We start from the raw sequence: 15,265 nt of genomic DNA, 5'->3' as shown, positions 1-15,265 counted from the left end.
GGTGGAGCTCTCTGGGCCCATGTCCTTTAGGCTCTTCACTCCTTTTCTGATGACGACAGGTTTGCTAGGTGGACACAGTCTGAGTTTTATTTGTAACTAATTAAACAGAACAGTCATATACAGGTTTGGAAGTTGCAGCAAAAATTATACCTACTTAAGCTTTTCACCCTGGCTCCCTGGGTCGATGAGGTTTATCTGTTGTCACATCCCCATGTCTGTCTTCCCCTGGGTTTACTAAATCCATCCAACAGGCAGAGGACTCAAGTTTTATGAAAACCAGTACCTACATGAAGGAGAAAGGTCCACGTTTCTGCTCCCACTAAGGGAAGGAAGGATAGTCTGAGCCAGGAAGCGGTGGGTTGCACTTGCTTGCCCGCCAACATACATGTGGCCAGGGGTCCACTGCCAGCCCTTGCCTGGCTGGTATGGGGGGGGAGGACTTGGTTTGGGCGGAGATGAGGGGGCCAGAAGGTTGCAAAGCAAGCTGTGACTTCGTAGCAGTGCTGGCCTCGTTTTGCTGACATAGAAAACCTTGGTGGACCCACGTCTTGATAAGCGTCTCAAGAGGTCATTGTAGGTTAGAGGAAAGACCAAACAGGCTTTGGCTCTTCAATTTGGAGAAAAGGCTGGGGTAGGGTATGGTTAAAGTTTACAAAATCATCAAAGTGATGGAAAAAAGGCAATTTAGAACTGGAACTCACCAAATCCTGCAATTTATGTTATGGGGTGTGGGTTTAGTAAAAGAAAACCCTTCTCTATCATGAACTTCTAGAAGTTGGCCTGAAAGGCTGTGAGGGATCATAGTGCCAATGGGTTCCAAAAAAAAATTGGATGGGTACCTTTTTTACCTATCTCTTGTCCATGAACTAAAGGGAGCACAGAGGTGCCTCTCCATCTCCCTCACCACAAAACTGTGGGTGCTGGTAGAAGAGGGTGATGGACTGCAGAAGAGCCATGCTGACATACCTCACAGGAGGTATATCACAGGAGAAGAGTCAGAGATCATGCTTAGACCTGAGCTAGTAGTTAGTTTATTGAGTTCTAATCTGTAAATTTAGGTACGTAAAATATTTAATAACTACAGATGGATTGGCGGTCAATACTCTGCTATTTACTACACTTAAAGTTAGTGTGGGATACAAAGGTTATTGCTTAACTTACTATACGTATCTTAAATGTTACATGCGTGCAAAAAATGTCACTTACCAACCCATCAACGTCTGGTGTCAGGTAATGGATCTCTCAGCCTCGAGAGGTAACCTTGAGAGGCATCCCTGCTCAAGGGGAGATCGCCGCACAGCCAGCTGCTATGGAGGGAGAGCTCAACGGACCCTGATGGCTGCAGATATTTCTAGTGTAAAGTAGTTGATTTATAGTCACATTTTCTGCTGTGTTAATGCGGTTTCAGTGACTTATCAGCCCAGTTTCCAGCCTGACTGGTTTTATTGGGTTTGGTGCCGAGTTCTCACTAATAGCCTCACACAATAGGATTAACTTCGGTTAGGCCTACTTGCTGAGCATCGTCCTGGACCAAAGTACAGTTAGTTCAAACATGAGGAGCGCATCCGTCACACCAGGGTGGGACATCCTGCTGCCATGGTTGGAGATGCTGGGCTGGGAGGAGTGTTGGGCTGGTCTTGTAGAGCATTTCTGGTGTCCTGGTGGCAGGGGCTGGGATGGCTGTGCTGGAGGACGGGGCCCTGGGACAGCATCCATCAGAAAAGAAGCTTGGTTCCCTTCCCTGCCCAGAGACCCTCATTCAAGGCAAGCAGTAGCTGAGTCTTCAAAAGGTACAGAAGGCTGGGGAAGCACACTCTTGGGTCATTAGGTTAGAAAAGGAGCTTTTGTTTTATTTGCTCAACAGCTCTGTTGTCTAAGTTTTTAATTATGAGGGAACTTGACTCAGGATGGACTTGAGCCCTGTTTTTCAGTAGCATTACTATTTTTTGCATTACTTTACATCCCCTTCAGTAAGGCGAGAACGACTCAATATTTCAAAAAATCAGTCCGTCTGGGTTACATTTCTCAGTAGAAGACATTCATCTGATATGCAAGGTGGATATTTTATATTTGACACTATTTTACTTCTGACCAGACTTATTTTCCTTTGTTGCAATGGATTATTTCTGTGCAAACCCCTGCCATGCAGGTGTTTCTTCAGAAGGCTTCCAACTGGAGCATGTTTGCTTAGACACCCTCTATTCACCTTGTAGGCATGTTTCTGTGGACAGTCTTCACGACTTAAGTCTTTTTTTCCCAACCCTATCCCTGTTTCTCCCTCAAAGATAAATACTGTCTTAGATCCAACAGAATAACTTGGATCTGGGTTCAGATTTCTTCAAAGATGCTAATTTGTCTATAAATAAAAAAAAAAACCCAAACCAAGAAACAACTTTAAAAGGACTTTTTTTTTTTTCTTTTTAGAAAAAGGCCATCTGTCCAGATAGTTAAAGTTACATGTTGTCTCTCTGGTGTAGGTGAAGTCTTCCAGATGGCATAATATCAACAATTACAGTAAAAATTAAAAGTCCTGTGTTGTGGTTTAAGCCCAGCCAGCAACAAAGCACTGGGAAGCTGCTTGCTCCTTGTCACTGCAGTGGGATGGGGAGGAGAAAACAGAACAAAAGGCTCACGCATTGAGACAAGGGCGGGGCAGGATCACTCACCACTTACGGTCACAGGCAAAAGAGACTTGGGTTGGGGAAAAAAAACCCAAATCAATTTAATTTGTTACCAATCAAGTCAGAGTACAATAATGAGAAGTAAAACCAAATATCAAAACCCTTTCCCCCTATCCCTCCCTCCTTCTTGGGCTCAAGTCCACTCCCAATTTTCTCTACCTCCTCCCCCCAGCGGCACAGGGGGACAGGGAATGGGGGTTGGGGTCCCTGCTCCGGTGTGGGGTCCCTCCCATGGGAGACAGCCCTCCACAAATTTCTCCAACATGGGTCCTTCCCACAGGCTGCAGTCCTTCAGGCACAGACTGCTCCAGCGTGGGCTTTCCCATGGCGTCATGGCCATCTTTGGGGGCATCCACCTGTTCTGGCGTGGGCTCCTCCGTGGGCTGCAGGGGGACAGCCTGCCATCTCACCACGGGCTGCAGGGGCATCCCCTCCTCCAGCGCACCTCTTCCCCCTCCTTCACTGACCTCGGTATCTGCAGAGGAGTTTCTCTCACATTCCAATCTCCTCCCCCGCTGCAGGTTTCCCCCTCTTAAATCTGTTCTCCCAGAGGTGCTACCAGTGTTGCTGGTGGGCTCGGCCTTGGCCAGAGGCGGGTCCGACTTGGCGCCAGGGAAGCTTCTAGCAGCTTCTCACAGGAGCCACCCCTGCAGCCCCTCCTCTGCTACCAAAACCCCACCACACAAACACAATACATCCTGCTATTAAGTATGTTTAATTCTGTTTGTATGCTTTTGATTATGTACTGCATACAAATAATCCATTTACTTTTATGTGATTTTATTCTAATCCTCATTCTTACTTTTCTTGCAGACTTTATCCATTGGAGTACTTGATATTTTTGGGTTTGAAGACTATGAAAATAATAGTTTTGAGCAATTCTGCATTAACTTCGCCAACGAGCGCTTGCAGCACTACTTTAACCAACACATCTTTAAACTTGAACAGGTAGGTCTGGAAGTATTTACTCTCTGATGCCAATGAGTGTTGACATGAGTTTGTGGCACTGATAAAGTTCTTAAATTGTCCCTTTAATTCCTTTATGTTAAGGAGCGTACACTGAATTATTCAAATTTAACTTCTAATTTACCATATGACTTGCTGCCACCTGTAACATAAAATCCAGCCAGAGATTTGCTGGTTTTAAATAAACATTTTGGGATACAAGTATTCTCAAACATCATGAAGACCTTAACTGTTGCCCTTTTGTCTCCTTGACATATGCTTAGAGGGCTCATCCATAAGCAATTTCTTTCTTGCCTTTGCCTGGACTTGCTACTGTGTAATTTAATATCACATAAAAGTTATTTTTTCAGCATCAGTGTTGAAAATGCCACCCCAATCTTCTAGTGGTTTTTTGCTTTCCAGTGTTAATTTGTGGGGTGGGAGGAGAAATGTCACTCTCATACGTGTTCTGCAAGGTCAGACTTGAGATCCTTATGACCTCCGATAGCCACAGCAGATTAGGAAAGATTGAACTTTAAGCTTTGCTTTAGGTTTGTTAAGTCTGGGTGTCGCTTTCCAGCCTCAAATTAATGTACTGTAAGAGAGATAACAACAATATAGGCCATAATTTAGCAGGTAACATATAGGACAAGATGGCATAGTCTATTAATTAGAATGGGAGGAGGCTTCTCCAAACATCATTTGTTATCTAACAACAAGCAGGACAAGAAAACTGCTAAAGTACGTGTTGTTTCTTGGATGCACAACATATAATTGGGCTGTATAATACAGTAAATATATTACAGACCTTCAACATTTGGGTTTTTTTAAGGCCAGTCTGCATGCCCTCCCTTCAGGTGAAATTCTTCTTTGAGTGAGGTCAAGGGAAATCCTCCTTATCATTGGTTTCGGTAGAGCTAGTATTTGATGAGCTCTGCTCTGCGGCCTGAGTCCAGCTGAGATCAAAGAATTAAACCAGCCCTTCCCATAAACCCTGATAGTTTCATTTTGGCCCTCTCCAGTGTTATATGAGATCTGAAAAGTCAGAAAGAGGCATCTCCTTGAATATGAGGATGGTCAAAAATAAGCAGTATAGCCCTGAGTGGATCATTTGGGGGATGTTTGCTCTAGATTTTGATGCTTCTCTGTTAACTCTCTCTTTTTTTTTGGTCAAGAAGGTGGAGCAGAACTGCTCAAACCCATTTTATTTCAGTTTTTTAACTGATCTTTGTATGTTGATGCACCCTACTCAAGAGGGTCTGTATTTCTAGGAACAGGTCCCTTTTACCACTATCCACCATAAAAAGGCAAACTAAAAGACTATTGCAAAGCCAATATAGCTATTTTTTTCTATAAAGGTAACTGACACACTTTCTAGAAGAGACTTAGGGAGGGAGGACCCTTCCTGAAAGCTGGAGAGAGATACCTCAGTGAGGTGGGATTTCGGGGCGCTTGGGTTTCGGCAGCCTCCACCGGCTTTGCAGGAGCAAGCTGAGATGCTGTCATCCGTAAGGGAATTCCCGTGCTTGGGCTGGGATTTCTTAGCAGGTCAGTGCTCCTCCCCGAGCCCAGGGTATATGCAGACCTCCTGATTGCAGCAATCTGTAATTCTCCTTGGACCAGCTTATAACCAGTGACCTAATTAGCTTTCTCTTATAAATCTGTCAAGCACATGAAGTCATTAAATTCAGTATTTGCTGTATGGATGAGAGGAGTAGTTGTGGAGGCATCCAACTGCAAAGGGCTTGTTCCAGTTCTTAATGCCAGAGCACATCATCCGTCTAGGGCTGGAGCACTGCAAGCTCTGCTGGTGGAAAATACGGTCATCTCTACGTAGTTTGCTTTCTATAAATATAAATAAGCTGTACAGCTGCATGAGCACTAATTCTTGGGTGAATTATTTGTATGGTTTAATCATTTACTTTTCCTCTTCTTGGAGTTACATGCTGCATGTGGAGGAGTGGATTTGATGGAAAGAAAACTGATAATACATATTCAGATCTTGGGTCTTCAAAATATCCTTCCTTCCTAGCTGGCCCAAAGATTAACCTGCTTTTTAGTGATAGTTGCCAGTCTACAAATTAAGACTAGGTAGTTCATATTGTGTTTCAAGATGGCAAAATAGTTATATGACTTTAAATTGTGGATTAAGCTGAGATATTTGTGGCTTTACAAGGGTTTATTTGATGTCTTCATGGCTGAAAAACAAGTGGGGTTATTGGTGATGAGTATCTGAAATGGAAGGGTCCTCCTCTGCATCCGGAGATAGGCTTCTTGTATCTTCAAAGCTTGCAGGAGGCTAAAGACAGATTGCTGAGATAGTTGGACGCTTCTGCTAAAAGATATGACAAATTTAAGTATTTGCTAATGGTTTTTCTTAAAATTGTAATTGATTTTGTGTGCAAGAATGGTATTTAACCATGATGTAATTGTTACTGTGGTATACAGCTGATGTTATGGAAACCAAAATACCTACCACAAAGTCATCTAGCAGAAGCGTGGGATTATTTTAACCTTTCTTTTCTTTTTTGTTCTTTGTGAAATCTAATACGATGCGCCTTGCGAATCTTTTTTTAAACCTTCTGTCTGAAGACAATGCTATTTCCAGTGGTTTACAAACAACCAGCCGAGGCATCCTCAGGCAGTCTGGCTTCAGCCTGATGCCTCCTATAAATACAGCTGCTGTCATGCTGCATACCGAGAGTCTGCAAAGGTCTTTGCAATAGCAACCTCCTCTTTTTGAGCCAACCATGAGGAATAAGGATAATGCATCTCTGCCCACTGTTTATAGTAAAATAGGAGGAGAAGACAAAAAATGGTAAATGTTAGAGTTCTGCCTTGGATAAAGACAGTTATTGATGTTTCTTTACCACGTTCTTGTTAAACCAACTGTTCTGGATCGCTAAGGAAGATTTACTGATGATTCATGATACATGGGAATATGTTTTAGCAGATGATGGAAGAGTACAAGAAAGGCAAACTCCACCCAGCTGGTAAAGCCCAAGCTCATAAATCCTGGTCTATCTGTATAGACAAACTCTTGGATTCAGACCGGTAACTATCTATTTTTTAATCTAGAAGGATTGCTATTGCAGGAATCGTAACTAAAATACAGCCTGCCCCACCACGTAGCAAGGGTGGTTTTCTCCTTACTGTGTATCTTACAGGCATATGGGGTGGAGGTTGGATGAGGGACTGTAGCTGGTGGCTGCAACTGCTGCCTGACGCAGTGCTTGCTCTGGGCGGCAGGAGGATGGGGTGTCCTTCACCAGGCTCCACGCAAAGTGCAGACTCATTTAGCTCTTCCAGACAGCATGGTCTCATCCATCCCTCAGGCTGGTGACTTCAGGCGAGATGTCCTCATACCCCTTGGACTTTTTAGGTGCTATCAGAGCATCACATCTTGGTGGCAGTTCTCTGTTCCCCAGCGGCTGCTCCATCCCTGTGTCCTCCTCAAGCAGAGCAGATAAGCCCAGAGCTGCCGTGATGTTCAGGTAACACCCAGGTGCTTCTGGGAGAGGAAAATAACATTTTTGCATTGCAACTTACTGTGGGGTTTGGGGTTGGTGTTTTTTTTTTTTTTCAATTTAGGGCATTGCACGAAATAATTGCTGTCTATGAAGGTATAGTTTGGAGGTCACCAGTAACTTAGCACCCATGATATGAGTTTCCTCCAAGTTTCCAGATCTTTGACAGTTTGAGGGCCAGACATACAGGTTTTTATATATCCCATTCTCCAAACTTTGTCATCTTTGACCTCACCAATCTTCCCCCATCCCTGCTCAGGCTCATCCAATGCTTGGCTTTTCAGTTACCCCCACCCACCTTTCCCTGTTTCAGCTGATGCTTCACAAAGGTTGAGAAGTCATCCCATAGCTTTCCATCCCACAGGCATTGCTGTTTAAGTTCTTTTCTACTCCATTTTCTACCTTTTGGTTACCTGCCAAAGCTCCATTTCGAGGACATCCTTTTACTATTTAAAAAAAATGATGAATAACTGAGGTTGAGACTGAAAAAAAAAAAAATTAGAAATATTATTTGGAGTGCGATCAACTGGCATGAGCTCAGGTGTTGAGCAAAGTCTGTTTTCTGGTGGGGTCCCTGGTGAGCTTGATGTCCCAGCCAGCAAACCTCAGCCTGCTCAGGTAGAAAAACTTAATTTCATAAAGATAACAGATAACACGTCCTATGAAATGTTTGCTCAGCCATCTAAAGCTTCATAAATACTTAGGAAGGTGTATAGGTTTTACTGGTCCTGTGTAATAGGTGGAGAAATCTGACAGTCTGGACTAAATGATGAACGTTATAACAATTTGTTCATCGCAGCGGGAGTGAATTAATTAAAATAAGCATTGATTTGTCACAGGACACGGTGATAGGTGGTGTATTTAGTCTGTTCATTTAGAAATGACTGCAAAGCCTGCGATATTTTAAAGCATCTTGGATATGCAGGGTTTCTCAGGCTGTGCTGCTCTGTCTCCCAGCAGCCTTCCATGCCATTTAGAGAAAAAAAATAATGAAAATTTCAAATAAATAAATTAAAAATAAATTATGAAAAAGGGTCTTTCTCCTACTGCTTGGAGCACTTTTTCCCTTTCTTCTAGTAAGGGGTTTTTTTTGTATCTCATCACTCTGGTTAGGTGTGAATGCCTTTTTATTGCCTCTGAAGACAAAAGCCAACTATCATAAGTCAACTGTTGAGGACTGGGAGGCTCGCTTCAAATTTGTGTTTTCGTTGGAGATGGGAGAGCAGATGCCCTCCAAAAAATGCTGCCGTCAGCTGTGTGCCATATGACATGTGGAGAAATAACAAGCTGCACAAGTTATTGATTTATTATTTGGCAATTTGCCATCATGTATAACTCACATTTGGGGGGGAAAAAAGGATGTTTAGTGTACGTAACTCATGTTAAACAAAAAAAGGATACTTAGAGTTGTTTAAATGTTATCTTTAGGATAGGAAGATTTCAAACTATAGGATTGAAATAAAACATGACTCTGGTCATCATCAGTCCCCCAAAGCATTGACTTGGGTCCTTCCCCTCCTGGGGCGGTGCATGGCCGGGGCTGGGTCCGAGGGGGCTTTGTTTCCCACCCTCTTGTTCTTGTTTTTTTTTTCCAGATGATGAACGTTCATAACATATAATATCATAGTATCTTACATTATGTATATATACTATAATATCATAGAATAGTTTGAGTTGGAAGGGACCTTAAAGATAATCTAGTTCCAACCTCCCTGCTATATATAATATATGAACCCCTACTACTACCCCTAAGTAGTATTCTTAAATCTGTGTAGTGGCATCCTAGGTAGGCAAATTAGAAAACATGCATAAAATATCATTAGAAAATACTCTAGAAAGCTTTCCTGGTGTGATGTGCTGGTGTGAAAGACTGTGTGGTTTTCTGTATCTTTTCTATATTAGAATTAGGTATCCAAAAGAAACAGGTTTGGGTTGCTTTGGTGTTTTTTTAATTTGATTCCCTGACCTTTAATTTAAGCTCAGTACAGAGAAGTACTGTATCTGTGAAGCCCAGCTTTTGTGAAAATATCATAATTGTGGTTGACAGCATAAAATTCTTGAGATAAATGTACTGAAAACTCCTATTTGCAAGTTGGGTAATGTGTAATTTTAAGGTTCAAGCTCATATTTTGCCTAGGAGAAAGAGAAGGAAAAGCAGAATTGATTTGGGAGATGGACAACAGAAGGTCCAAGCTTTTTTTTTTTTTAATTAAAAACAAACATGTTTGTGCTAGAGAAGAATTAATTGGGCAAAAAGCTGGTGAGATGAACAGGCAGGTTCAACGTGGTTGTCACCACCTCATACTGTGCCTGGCCTTTGGTCAGTGGGTTTGATACGGTCCTTTCCTTAATGAAGCAGTGGGTTGGAGGTGGTTTATGATGCAGATGATCTGAAGAGCACTTGGTGTTCCTGTGTGTGTTGGAAACGTGGCTGTTGGGGAGGAGAAGGAGTATGATGGTCACAGTCCCTTCTGCTCATCACCTGCATGGGACAGTCTTGCAATAGTGACTTAGGAACATGGGCTGCTTTAGAAATTGTCTTGTAGCACGCAAAAGCAAAGGTTATGTTGATAAAAGGATTATCTCAGTTCTGTCCCGATGTCTTGGCCTTTGCTGATGGTTTTTGTGAGCCAGACAAGCTAAGGGCAATGTCACCAGGCATCCCGTACAGCATCCCACAGCATCTGAGTGCACCCCTGGCCTCTGCTTGCAGCAGTGCCGTGTCCTCCCCAAACTGCCTTGGTTCTCCCACTCAAATCCCCTCTTCCATCCCTCATCCCATGCTCCTTGATGGAGCTCTCCAAGTTGCAGATACCTTCCTCCAGGTGCCGTTATCCCTCTCCCAAGTCAACGTCATCTCTTGAGCCCTTCTTTCCTCTTCTCTGAGCTGGTTCCTTGACTTCTTCCAGTTAGATGATGTTTTCTTGCTGATCGTGGCTCCTACTCAAATATATTGGCTAAATATATGTGAGTATGGACTGTACCAGGGGACAGTCCTGTCACTCTAACCCAGCTGGAGACATACACCTTGGGGTTGGGTTTGTCCTGGGAATGCTGAGCCTGACTTTCCTCTGGGAGTTGCTCCTGAGATGCAATCCAATACATGTATATTTATTTCTTTCCGAATTACATAGATGTATTAATATTATGTACATTATGAAGCCCCCCCCCACCTAGAAATTAAGAAAGGATGAGATGAAGATAAAATAAACACTAATTTTTATTTATTAATGGTATAAAAAGTATTTTCTTCCCGCACCCCAGTGCACACCCTGCTTTGGAGAGCACTAGGTGTGCTCTAGGGTGATCTAGGATGCTTCTATACTGGTCCCTTAGGGCCAAGCCCTGGGTCATAGTCCAGAACTACAGTAATGGGGAAATTCTTGCACATGCACTGTACGTTTGAGCTAAACTAGGCAACGATGTAATGGTGAAATCTTTTGTTATTTCAGCAAAAAATACTTGTGAACAACAGCTTTTCTTTAAAAATAAAAGACCTCAATGCATGTTGGTGGATTTTCATAGGACAGCATTGTGCAATGTGAGCTCCCTTCTTCTTAAGCAAGAAGATGAGCGAAAAACCTCTAAAAGCCTCTAAAATACTTCAACCCATCTGAAAAAATGTCATATTGAAGCAGAACTGGATGGTCCATCCTGACCGTGGCTCTTCCACTCATTATGTGCAAAACTCCTGCCTGGACAGTTGGTTTGGCACGGCAACAAGATTTTATACGGGTAGCATAAGACAACTATATATATAATGGAGAGTACTGTGAGCCCACTGTAAGTGTGAATGAATGAGAGAGGATTCGGGAGCAGGTGTATTTATTGACACAAGTTTGGAGTGGGGACTGAAAAGGGAAGACATTTAGGCTGGAGGACCAGTCTGGTGTTGACCATGACCATGGTGGAGGTGGTCTAAGCCTGATACATCTTGCAAGGACTGCACTAAGATAGATAGATAGATAGATATTTCTATTCCTATTTATTTTAGATAGCAAGAAATTAAAGAAATTAATCTGCCAGCTGATCATGCAGTATCTTTAGGCTCACACTTCTGGCTGTTGTAAGAGCAGGTTGGGAAGAAAGATGCTGCTGTGAAGGGAGTGAACGGGATCGTGGCAAGGTGTGTTTTGCCAGCTGAATCATGCAAAAGCAATTTTCCCCATTTTGAGAGCAAAATATAATTTATGACTGAAACCTGCTGTTGCCACTGAAGCGTAGGGAGCTGATTTGAGCTTAGAGATGGATGCTGCAGAGCCAGCATAGCTCATACAGCCATGTGCACAAAACCCTGGGCTGAATCCCCACACTTTCTCTAATGATGGACAATCCAAATTACAATAAACTAAAGTCTCAGGCTGCTTACATAAAGCAGATGGGAGACTGTCAGTGGGCGAAGGATCAGCCTCAAAATAAAGCCAAATTCACTTGCCGTTCACTGAGGAGCCGCTGAAATGGTCACCTCGAAGAAGGAGACCATCTCAAGGAGCACCTTTGCTTCAAAGCCGTCTGCCAATGCTCCGTAAGTGGTTTACAACTTAAAACCGGGTGGTAGAAGAAATGCAGGGGAAAGATGTTTATCAGAACCCCTGCATTGCCAGACGGTGTCATTAAAATAGAGTGGCTTATAAACCTGTTTATAGATTGTGTGTTTATAGATTGTGTGTTTATAGAGCATGTGGATACGTATTTATACATACTGTGTCTGTGGGTGCATTATTAAAAAAATAAATATATTTTTATATATATGGCTGCATGTATAAATTCCTTTTCTACTTAAAGTGAGAACAAACATAAAAAACCTTATTCATAAATGAAAGTGTCTGCATCGTCAGCCTTGGCATCCTCTTCTGGAGGGATGTCGGGAACTCGAGGCATCTGCGTCGTCTGCAGCACATAAGCACCAGCACCAAACCAGACGTTGGTCTCGTTCATTCGGGAACTCTCTAATAATAAGGTTTTGCCATCTCAAGGATTTATCATATCAAGCTTATTTTAATTATCACATTATGCCGGGATGATTCTGCTGGGACTGACTCACGATGCCCGCCTGCATTTGCTGAACAAGCAATTAATCCTCCATGGGATGATGGATGGATCCTGGGTGGATCTCTCCTGGACGGAGAGATTTCCCCATGTCTTTCTGCCTTTTCCAGCCTTGGAAAAGCTTTCCCAAGCTCTCCAAGATGGATTTTAGGATATATACATATACGGATGTATCCAGAAAGGAGCTTTTACAAGGTTTAGCTCCTTTAGTTTATCATATAACAACGACCTATTTTAATGTAATTTTTAAACCATTAAATATTATGTTCTTTCCTGGAAGGTTTTGAATATAGTTTGTGAAATATGGCTTTGTTTCTAATTTTTTGAACTGAGCTTTTTGAGACGTTATTTATATTTTGTCCATCAGCACCTGCAAGGTTGATGGTACCTTGTTACTGGATAAGCAATCAAGAGAGAAACAATTTATATGCTTGGGTTTAGTGGTTCTAAGCTTGTATTTGCGAAGGTTTATATTTTTGTGGGTGTCAAATTGACTTGTAATACTTTTTAAAGAATATTTTGAGATTATTTTAAGCTGGGGAAGTCAGCTAGGAATGGAGAGAGACATGGAAGGGGGTTTAATTCCTAGTTTCTCACTTTGCAAACGCTGCCTGAAGCTGAAGCAGACAGTGTTAGAGTCAAGAAGAGAGGAATTTCACACCCTTCTGTTTAGTCATGGATTTTTCAGGCAAAATATATACATTTAGACATCCAAAAGTATCTGCCTATCAATCGCATTGAAGCATATGGCTCTGGATTGCATGAGTTTTTACAATGGGAACACAATGAGAAGTGCTCCCGTGTGGAGCTACGCTGGAAAAAAGGATTTTTCAGTTGATTTCCTACTTTATTTGGGGAATTTTCATTGTGTAAACAAGGTTTTCCTATGCCTTGGTAATGAAAGGCTCGGGCAGATAAACTCCTGGGGCTTATCTAGCTCAGTCTGGGAGGAGGTGAATGAGCCGATAAGGGTTTTCCTTTGCTCTTGTGATTTACTTGAGCATTTCTGAAGCAAGGATTGCCATGCTTTCGGGAAACAGAAAATGCCGTATTTCCCTGGCATGCAGTTCCATGCAAACAATTAACCATTTTGTTTTCCATTTCCTTTCTAATATGCTTTAATTTCCTAGCTGGACTTGATAAAAGCTGAAACAGCACTGTATGCTACGTTTTACCCCTCTTTTTACCATCAGCCTTGCCTGATCCCCAGGAAAGAGGCGAGAGCATCATCCCTATCTTGGGGTTTTAAATGTTATTTTTTGGGGCTGCTTCTTAATTTTCACTGCTACTAATGGCAATATCCCTGTGGTATACGACATCTGCCTCCTGGGCACTGAAATGCTAAGGTATTTTCATGGCTCTTAGCTTGCAAGCTGTGTGGGCGGATGCCCAACACCCTCCAGACCTCTAAATTGTGGCAATTTTTTTTACCTTTCATATCCCGTGATAGGGCAACAAATTTCATGTATCATGGAAAAACCCACATCTTTGTATTGAGGCCTGAATCTTCACTGTCTTTTGATTTGAATTTCCTAATCCCTCAGTTTTGTGCTTTAAGACAGATGGGAAACTTATTATGTTTTTTATTTTGTATTTTTTTCACATATCTCCTATTTTATTTCTTCTCTGGGTTCCCATGTTCCTCTTCTCTTAAATTTTTCAACCTCCTGATCACTTCTTCCAACCACCTCTTAATTTTACCACATGATTTTGGGGAGCAATAGCCCCCAGTGAGCACAATACGCTAGATAAGTGTGAGCTTAAAAATCATATTTAATGCTTTGTTCTCTAATTATGCTTTTTAGCATTTGGGTTTTCTTGCTGTTGACCATGGCTGGATATGGTGTAATTCATAATAGAGCATGTGGATGTGTAGAGATGTTTTCCAGTACCTCCAAGATGCTGTTGGGCTCATGGATATTTTCTCCCACTCAAGATATATAAACCTTTAATTCTGCTGGGGATTAGAGCGTGTTTGTTTGGCTTAATATTGAAATAAAGTCCTGATAACAGAACTGATTCAACACTCCGATAAAGATAACAGGACTTGTTTCTCTACACATTCAAATACAAAATTATGGATGTTTTCTGTTCCTAGCAGTAGGGTTTCCATCAAGCCTTGTGTCCCAGTTGGGAAGGTTTTCCTGATGCTCAGCAAGCATATTTTAATCTTAAATTCGTTTTTCTGTGTGGCATAAGCAGTGTACATACTCTGGGGTCGGTTGTAGGCAGGCAGGGTTTCTCTTTAATAGTGCTTAGCTGTCTCTTTACTAGAGTTCCTTTAATTTTCGTATGTAAAAATGTTGGATATTCTGCCACATTCTGTTTATTTGGTACTCCCAATTTTACATGCTGATATGCCTCAGATAATGCTGTGTGATATTCAGTAAAGATTTATGCTCATATTCTGAGGATATGCATTTCAAAGTCTGGATCCACATTTTATATCTTTTTTTTTAATGTTTGAACATCACAAATTGTGTTTTATTCAGGTCAGCATGAGCATTTTAAGCTCTAAAAAGCACCCCTTTCAAACAAAAAAACTCAGACTAATATTGCCTTTTCTTATGAGCCACCTCCCTGCTTAGCCACATCTTTCTAAATACTGAATGCAGTAATGAAGTACATTATATATATATGGGGTTTTTTCCCCTAAAGAGAGAAGAGATTAAGTCACTAACCCCCTTCTCTCCTGAGCTTCAGCTGAGTCAGAGAGGCCAAATCCACATTACGCAATTTTGCTGACCTGGCTGCTGCAGCAAGTGTGCTGATGCAGCTATGGCAACACAACCCTCTTCTGATTTGGGTGACGGCATTTGAGAAGTGATAGCGCTCGCGCTGACAGAATGAGTCCCTTCGGTGACATGTGGTGCCAACGCTGACATATTGCCAATGTCATCGTGGTCGGGGCAGCTGAATTGTTTCTAAATGCACGATTAGAAGCATTAATCTGCTCGTGGTGGCTATACAGCTCACCTGGAGAGCAATCAGTAGTATCTCACCCAATAATTAAATGAAAATATGGAGCTGCTGCACTCTAAAAGAACCTGAATGTCTTTTTTT

At 42.1% G+C, this 15,265-nt stretch overlaps 1 protein-coding gene across 1 annotated transcript in view; it reads left to right on the top strand.

Annotated features, from left to right (window-relative positions):
• The window catches only part of MYO9A (myosin IXA), a 153,589-nt gene that overhangs the window by 83,306 nt on the left and 55,018 nt on the right, over positions 1-15,265 (top strand). The window contains 1 exon segment of the mRNA XM_010571563.1: positions 3,495-3,629. Within this exon segment, the coding sequence (XP_010569865.1) occupies positions 3,495-3,629 (135 nt within the window).

Source organism: Haliaeetus leucocephalus, unplaced genomic scaffold (assembly GCF_000737465.1).
Source record: "Haliaeetus leucocephalus isolate CR32 unplaced genomic scaffold, Haliaeetus_leucocephalus-4.0 Scaffold339, whole genome shotgun sequence".
Taxonomy (NCBI): domain Eukaryota; kingdom Metazoa; phylum Chordata; class Aves; order Accipitriformes; family Accipitridae; genus Haliaeetus; species Haliaeetus leucocephalus.
This window is presented reverse-complemented; position numbering and strand designations above follow the sequence as displayed.